The 9,440-nt window shown below is 36.3% G+C and overlaps 1 protein-coding gene across 1 annotated transcript; it reads right to left on the bottom strand.

Moving 5' to 3' along the window:
* Positions 1 to 8,043: 8,043 nt before the first annotated feature.
* Positions 8,044 to 9,117, bottom strand: LOC114649478 (trace amine-associated receptor 7a-like). Its single transcript, XM_028798967.2, has one exon. The coding sequence runs from the start codon at positions 9,046 to 9,048 to the stop codon at positions 8,044 to 8,046; it is 1,005 nt and encodes a 334-aa protein (XP_028654800.1). The 5' UTR covers positions 9,049 to 9,117.
* Positions 9,118 to 9,440: the final 323 nt, after the last annotated feature.

The raw sequence follows: 9,440 nt of genomic DNA, 5'->3' as shown, positions 1-9,440 counted from the left end.
TTAATTCGCTAACACAACTAATTAAAGACAACATCAGAGAAACTTCATTTGATTTAAATGAAAGGTATAATTGAGTGTCATCTGCATACGAGTGAAAATTAACATTATGTTTCCTAATGATAGATCCCAGTGGAAGCATGTAAAGTGAAAACAGTAAAGGTCCCAGTACTGAGCCCTGCGGGACACCATATTGAACTTCTGTGTATAATGATGGAGTACTGTCAGTACATTTCTGTACATATTGGAATCGATTTGATAAGTAAGAACTAAACCAAGCAAGCACGGTGCCTGTAAGCCCAACATCATTTTCTAGCCTGTGCAGTAATATGGAATGTTCGATGGTGTCAAATGCTGCACTTAAGTCCAACAACATAATGAAAAAGGGCAGGAATATCCACAGCTCACTGATATGACCTGGCTTACCAACCTCATGTTTTTTACAGATTTTACACTATACTTCAATGTACTGAACAAACAACTACAAGGTGTAGGGAAAACAGCAGAAAGGATGTTTTGTGATATCAAAACATTTGAGAGGAAAACTGCAGGTTTTTGTAAGAGACCTTGAAAGTGGGCAGCTGAAATATTTTCCAAATCTAAAAATGCATTTAGAAAATACTACAACATTTGCAGACAATCCTACAAGCCATCAGGAAATCTACAAGGAATTTTCTTGCATTGTAGCAGCTGCAAAGGTGAATTTTAGCTACAGATTTTTACAGTTCTGTAAGATGGAGATAACCCTGTGTTTTCTTACTTCTCCAGATAAAGCCAAATTTGAAGAACTTGATCTTTCCTTCTTACACTGGTTAGATTTTGGAAATCTGGAAATGGAGCTATTGGAATTTCAAGAAAGCTGTATCTGGAAAAATAAATTCTATGACCTGTGTGAAACACTTGAGAAGATAGAAGGGATGACAAAGGATAGCACAGTTAGTTCTGAAAATGAAATCCTTAAAGTGTGGAATTCTCTGCCAAATGATTTTAAGTCAATGAAAGCACTTTGGATTGTTTTTCTTACTTTATATGGATCATCTTACGCTTGTGAGCAAACTGACACCAGAAACAGACTAACAGATGACCTGAGTACTGCATGTGTTGCTCTCAAACTTACAAAGTATGAGCCAAGGTTAGACAAATATCAGCATGCATACAACAGCAAAAATCACATTAATTGTTCAAAAGCATGCCAAATGCAAACGTTTATCTTTCAATAAAAAGTTGTTTGTATCATTGAAAGCTCTGTTATTGTGTTTTTCTTTTAAGACAAAAGATGTTAATGTATGAGTTGTTTTTTCTAAACTAAAACCTCAGTATTCAGGTTGGATTGCCGTGTTTGGACTTTGCGATAAGTGGGTTTTGGGTTGCAGTTTGAGCACTTGGTCTCTAAAAGGCTCGTCATCATTGACTTAGAAGCTGCAATGTTTTGGCCTCAGAGAAAACCGCAAATGTTTCTTTAACATGGTCCTGTGTCACCACTGCACAATGATCATTCCCATATGGTCTTTTCTCCACAGCTTTTTTCTTCCCAATGACAGTCCACTCCGTACTTTTTTGGAGTCTGGTACTTGCGTGTTTCTGCAGTCCCCCAGTGGAGGTTTCCACACCTTGAAGTTTCTAGATGCCAATATTTGTGTATGTCACACCCACTAGCATTAAACTGAACACCACCTCCAGCTGACAGGTATCTTATTATAGCATTTTATAATGCAGTAGTGCAAGTTTACCTATTATCATTATTAGGTGTTTTGGATTTTTATTTGTTTACACTGTTATTAAGTACTGGTACTGAAAAAGCACAGACTTCTTCTTTTTGGGCGCATACACCGTCAGCACAGCACTGCCACATGTAAACTATAGCGTGGCGAATTACTCACATACTAAAGTGATTTAAGCTGTAGATGGAAGTCCCATTTTACTTATGGAGCCAAGCATAGTTGCATTGTGGTGCAACAGCAGTCTATTAGCCAGTGAAAGTGATGTGAAGAAGCTGTCTGTTGTTACGGTTCTGCCTTTGTCCATTCTGATAGGGGTCACAGGACATCATATCTTTGATTGCCGCTACAACAAATAATTCGGAGCAGGCATCAAGCACAGCACCAACTGTGGTCATCGCTGCTCTTGTGAAAAGAATGGAGATACGTGTAAATGCCATCAACTCAGATAGGGAGATGCAAGTTCGTTATACCACATGAACGTCACTGACAGAATAAAACTGAATAATAAAAAAACTTTTACAAGCAGCCAAAATTTACACTGGGTGTTACAGATTCAAATCAAATGTATGTTTTTATTATATTATAGAAATAATAATAGCAGCTCACTACTCAAAACACGGAGAGCCCGGTCTCAAACCTGGCACCTTATGGTTATAAGGCAGCAGTTCTTACCTCTTCTCCATCCAAGAGTACATATCAACTTTCTATCGATTGACATTTGAGCTTGGGTTTTTATCTCATTGATAGCAACATGTAAAGTGGATGATTTTTTTTTCTTTGGCTATACTCTTGAATAAAAGTACACGAGTTTATTTGATATTTGGACTAAAGTCTACACAGTTTATACACTTCACGTCATTATTAATATAACATGGAAAAAGTTTCTATTTTAGGAATGTGTTCAGCATTTCTTGCCTCACATTTCGTGTTATCCTACACTTACACAGATCTTTGAAGACGCGGAACACACATGAAATGTATGTATTCCAAATAACAATATATTATTTACCCTATACAACTCCAGGCACCTCACACACCAGATAAACAACATTTTAGCTGGGAGTACTTTTTACCCAAGTTGAGCTGCAGCAGTGGGGGGGATGGGATATCAGGCTGCTTTTGTAAAACAAAAGTCGCTGATGGAGAGGTGCAAAGAAACTTAAGGTGGCCGGGGATTACAACTTTTTTCGTAGGCTTCAGGAATACTAGTGTTTATTAATATGTTGATTTCTACCCACAGGTTGAAAAATGCTGCATTAGACGAAATTGGTGTTTATGAAAGTTAAATGGTGCACACTCCTGACACAGAGGGGTGCCATTTATGTAACTCAAGTGCTGATTGCTCCATAAAGTCTGTGTTGCGTAAACTGAGAGACACCATTTTTTGTAACTAAAGGGGCATGTGCTTGAGACATTCACGGGGACTCCTGACTCATCAAACCCAACCTTGAAGTCTAATAATAATGACTGTTGTGCGCTATAGACAAAAAGGTGAACAACATAGGAGCACCATATGGACAGTAGCAATTTACTTTACAGAAAAACTTGTAATGTCTCAACGCCATTGATTTTAGTAAAAAAGAAAAAAGATGTTGCCATTGAGTTTCACATTCCCCAGTTAGCTTTGTTAAATGCACATGCTTAAAGACTGTGCTGAACGCAAATTCCATTATAACAAAATCCCTGTTAAAACAAATTGTTTTTTTCAGTCCTGAGCACTTTGTTCTAACGGAATTTGACCTGTATGTAGATTATTAGTTGACTTCTTTTTCCTTTCCAATGCTTTCAGTCTATGTTGCAGTCTTACCTATCTGTAGGGTTTGCATAGGGGAGGGGATTAGCTTGTTTTTGTTAATTTTCCTTTATGGCATGAATTTTATGATGATGTTTGGAGAAGGCTGAATTTTATGTATGTACTGTGTGGGAAGGGATTTTATTATTAAGTATTATTTAGTATTTAGTATTATTTTTATCTGAATCTGTTTATTTTTATTGGTTAAAAAGTAAAAATAAAAATGATCACAATGAAAAGTTTTTAAAAAATGGTTCTGTCCTGAAGGGAAATGTCATTTGACAGACCATCAAGGATGAAACATCAGTGAAAAGGGAAAAGCAGGATACTGACTTTACTTACTTTATCATTTGGGCAAAAACACCTTAATTAAATGGGATTATCTCCTGGGGCTCCAACTTCTTGACATTGTACTGAAATTGTAGTGTCTCTTATCGTCTGAATAGGTATAGACAAAAGCTGATCAAAAGTAAAATTCTTTGAAATTGAAGTATTTCTTCATGCAGTAAGAACAATACATACATGATTTAAGTTACCAAGTATTGCATTAGATGGTGGCTTTGTGAGCCTAGAAATGTCAGGTTGACAAAGTATTTAAAAAGTTAGGTGACTACGGACTTTATTGGCAGAATGAGTAGTTATTTTTTTATTCAGAAGTGTATGACTTACACAACTTCAGAATTAACCAAAAAAGTTTAGTTTACATAAAGCATCTTTAATGATAAACACTCTACAAGACCATGGATTACAAATATATGTTCAAATATTTGGATCTTCAGAAACATACATAAAATCTGCTATTAAATAATCAGTTCAAGAAATGTTTAAATGTCCATGCAAAAAAGCAGAGGGAAACCACATTGCACATACTAAAATGTAGGTTTTAGGGTAACAAAATAATTTATTTTTAGGACTTGTTTCCATTCTCTATACTGGAGGAGATTAAATGTATATACAGTATATCGTCATTATCAGCAATTCTGTTCCTGCACATTTGAATATCCACTATTATAAAACTGTAATCCATTTTGCAACACCTACAGTTTAATCACACCTATTCGCGGAGAAGTGTAATGATGCAGGGATGGGTACATTAGGCAGTTGTATTTGTGGCCATTCACAGCAGAAAAAACATTCTGTGTAGCTGATCATGCAGCAGAAAAATGTGAGACTGACCAATAACAATTCTGTAATGCCCTTGGATATCCAGGATGGCATGTGTGGGTAAATTGTTGAACCCCATTCGTGATGGGGACAGTAGCTTCCAATTGTTCCCTATGAACAAGGAATTCCCAGTTACTGCAGGTCCTAAGCTCACACTGATTAAGTCCCTGCCTTTTGTACACATTGCTATTATCGATTTGATGGTTTAGTGAAGTCCTCAGATCAGAGCTACTGCTGTCGCTCTTGGCCTCTGACAGAGGACCGAGAAGACAACCAAACTTGACTATAGAGGAAGTGAAAGTCATAACAAGACCTCTGCAGAAGGATTGCTACTGAGCCACAAGAGGCAAGAGCAGAGGGCTGGCATATACTCCTGACCTTGAATCTCTCAACCGGTCTACCCCACAAGCCGGTGTCCTGTGGGAACCTAACCCCATTTTTCTAATAGGATCAGGGTTTCCATATCCTCAGGGATTTTTAGGAAAGCAAACCCTGTGGATAATGAGAATCAGCTGTATATCAGGCTAAGCACAACAGAGAGCTTTGTTTCTGTGCTTGTCTTCAATTGTTTGATCTGTATATGTTCTTCAAGCTCCCTGATACCCAGAGGTAGGTACTAACAAGTTACATTTACTTCGTTACATTTACTTGAGTAACTTTTTAAAAAAATTGTACTTCTAAGAGTAGTTTTACTGCACCATACGTTTTACATTTACCTGAGTACATCTGTGAAGAAGAAATGCTACTCTTACTCCGCTACATTGGGCAACACTCGAATTGTTACATTTTTTCCATTAGATACAGTATGCTACATTTTTGCCAGAGAGAATCCGCCAGTGGATCTACTGCATGACTGTTTCATCAATCAGATGTAGCAACAATAATCACATCGCTCTGTTTTACAAATCAGACATAGCCATGCAGTCACATGACCACACACAAACTGTCGCGTCATAGCGGCATGAATTCCTCACAGAGAGTGGACAGGGAATGAAAGAATACTGTACATGAAAAATGAGAGCTTCTGCTGAAGCTTAACTATCACTTCACTGAGTGAAGAACAAGCACGTTTTAACCAAACATGCACAGACACAGACAGTCAAGGTAAAGTGAGACTTCTTGTCAGTGTACAGCAGGGGTGGCCACACTGTTTTCAGCTTGCAAGCTACTTTAAAATGACCAGGTCGACATGATCTACCTACATTAAAAATGCTATATATATATATATATATATATATATATATATATATATATATATACAGTATTTATACAGTATATATATATATATATATATATACTGAATATACTTTATACATAAAATATATGTTGTTGTACCTTGCATAACTGAATAACCCTTATGGCATAATAACAATTCAATACATTTATGGTCACTACAGTATTTGGATTTAATAATCTTCATGTGGGAAAAGGCTTACTCTATGAGTAAGTTCCAAAACTGTCCATGAGCCCCATACTTCAACTGAATGTCATCATGTAGTGTCAAAATCTCATCCTCCACTGTAGAGGAGTTTTAGGTGAAACAGTGTTGTAATTTTTGATGGGGGTGAATCACCCTCAACATCTTCCCTAAATGGATAGCACTTAAATGTACCGATTGGTTCAAGTAAAGCTGAGTCTTGAAACCGTCTGTCAAAGTCTGACAGACAATTTGTCTTGAAACCGTCTGTCAACGTCTGATAGACAATTTTCAATCTGCTCTGTGTAGCGTATGCTTTCAAGTTGCACATACGCCTTCCATTGCATCTCCAGCTCTGACGCAAGGTTTTGGATGTTCCCCAAATCAAGGTGCTGCAGCTCTGAGTACAGATGATGCATTTTTCGTTTGAAAGCATTAACTGATCTAATCATATTGACCATGGTTTTCTCTTTTCCTTGCAGCTGTAAATTAAGCTCATTCAACATGTTGGTCAGATCGGAAGAAAAATGCCAAGTCTAGCGGCCATTGATCGTTATTAAGTTGCTTGTATTCTGCATGTTTAATGACAAGGAGAAACTCCTTTTTCTCCGGCCAGGGGTCTTGAAATCTCAGCAGGAATTTCTCCCTAGCCATCTGCCTCAACGAAGGCCTCTTTTATTATCTTTCCATCTTGGAAGGACTTCTTATGCTTAATGATTGAGAGACTCACCCGAAACAATGCTTCGGTGTGTCTGCCTTTGCTTTTGAATTGAATCGAGTGAAAAATGACAGCTGTCCAATTAACTGCGATTTTAGTTCCCTCTCCTTTCTCTTTCTCAGATCGCTTTTCGGAAGGAAGTCAGTTTCATAGTTTTTATGAACAGTTCGAAAGTGCCTTTCCACACTTTCCTTCTTTGGAATAGCAATGATAGATTGACAGATCAGACAAACGCACTTCGATTGTGACATTGTGAGAAAAAAAATCCTTTTCCAATTCCACATCCAGCCCATAACCAACAAATTTTTTTAAAATCCTTTCTTTAGTTGATATAATTTGGAAGGCTAACTAGATCACTTAGATAGCTAGAGTTTTGCAGTAGCTCGCACGTTTGATCGTGTGTGGGATGACCAGTGTGTTAGAAGAAAAGAGATCTCAGACTGGCCGCCCTGTATGTCAATCAAGTGGCAAATGGCACAGGGAGAATATATGATAAACTAACATTTAAAAAAAATTTTTTTTGAATGCAACGTGATCTACCTGCACTACCTTTCCGATCTACCGGTCGATCGCGATCAACATATTGGGCACCCCTGGTGTACAGTATATCTTGTCACTGTAAGTAGTTTGCACTGTTCAAACATACATGTTACCTACTGTAGGTATTGGCTTCAAAAGCTTTGTTATGAAAAACTGAGATTTGGAACTTTGTGCTATTTATTTTTACTCATTTTTTATTTTATTTATTGGAATTAGCAGAATTTGCACATTATTTTATTTTTTTGTCTGTCTTATTACATTTCTAAAAATAAATAATCTATTATGATCAAACAGTTACTCAGTACTTGAGTAGTCTTTTCACCAAGTACTTTTTTTACTCTTACTTGAGTAATTTTTTGGATGACTACTTTTTACTTCTACTTGAGTAATATTATTTTGAAGTAACGCTACTCTTACTTGAGTACAATTTTTGGCTACTCTACCCACCTCTGCTGATACCTGACCATCACATCACTAAAGATACCCTGGAAATAAAAAAAGTGAAATAACAGTTGCTGAATTCATACTATATGTTAAATTAACCTACAACAATGATATGCAATACTAATTGAAAACTACATATGTAATACCAATTCAAGGTAACAACTTTTGGTTTCTGTAATATTATTTGCTTTATTTTTCTTCAACATTAAGCACTTTTTAATGAGATGCAGTAATTTTTTTTGCAATATTGTTAAATATACAATCTCATTTTTGAGGAATTTTGTCTTAATATTTTACATGTAATAAGAAGCTTAAGGGCTTTGCGAAACCAAGGATAGAAGAATGCATATATTAAGGGATTGCAAGCAGAATTGACATAACCAAACCATGCTAAACTATCAAATACAACTGTTGGAGTTGCAAAATTGATATATACATCAATAGGAGCATCAATAAAATATGGGAGCCAACAAAGTAAAAAGACCCCCACAATTATCCCCAATGTTTTAGCAGCCTTTTGTTCCCTTTTTTGATTCTCTCTCCTTGTTTTTTCTTCCGCAGAAATTTTCTCCTCCATGATTTTTATCATTCTGGCTTGTTTTCTTGCAACAGTAAAAATTTTTGCATAAATACATATCATGATCACGCATGGTACGTAAAATATTGCTGATGCAAGTATTGCCCAAAGTTTGTTAAACATTAGCATACAACCACCTTCACAAGACAAAATTTCAACCAATTCTTCAATACCTTGCACATTGGCCTTGGTGTAAATTAAACCAAAACTAAATATAGCTGGAAGTATCCATGCCATACCTATAAATATGTAAATCACTCTGACTGTGATTTTTGTTGTATAATAAAGAGGACTGCACACTGCATAATACCGATCAATAGCAATAAAGCATAAGTGGAAAATTGATGAATAGGAAAGTAAATTATCAATGCACAGTGAGATCTGGCAGAAAATAGACCCTAGATACCAGCATGTTTCAACTGTTCTCATAATAGAAAAAGGCAGCACACATAGTCCCAGCAAAAAGTCAACTGTTGCCAGGGAGCAGACAAGGAAATTATTTGGTGAATGCAGCTGTTTAAAATGAGTTATGGATATTACTACAATCAGATTTCCACAAATAGTGATGATTGCAATTAATGCAAGAATTAAATACATTGCAGCTCTAACACCATGTGTCCTTGAGACCTTTATGCAGGAGTTGTTCACATTTTCAAAGCAGTATTCAACTTTCTGCATGGCAAAACTGGTAGAATGTGTTTCTTTAATGAATTAGATGATTCACACATTCATATTTAGAAGACTCGGAAGCATGGCTGAAATGAGAAAAGGAAGAGGCAACATTTTAGTTAATAAATGCTATTAACCATCAAATTTGCATACCTTGTTTTTCTCTGCTATGGTTTGTTGAAAAACTGAGCAACTCCTGAAGAAAACAAGTGGGACAAGAATAACATTTTTTTTTACTTTCCAAACTCCAAAATGTTATGATCTTCTTTTTTTTTTTACAAGCTCTTTTCACATGAAATAAGCACACATAAATGCACTTTCTCTAGCTGAATAATTATTGGTTCATCTTTGCTTTATGACCCCCTGACTCAAAGATTTCTGTGTAGTATTAGCTTTATGCA

The sequence above is a fragment of the Erpetoichthys calabaricus genome, chromosome 3 (genome assembly GCF_900747795.2).
Source record: "Erpetoichthys calabaricus chromosome 3, fErpCal1.3, whole genome shotgun sequence".
Classification (NCBI taxonomy): domain Eukaryota; kingdom Metazoa; phylum Chordata; class Cladistia; order Polypteriformes; family Polypteridae; genus Erpetoichthys; species Erpetoichthys calabaricus.
Note: the sequence above shows the minus strand (reverse complement) of the source record. Positions and strands in the feature narration are given on the sequence as shown.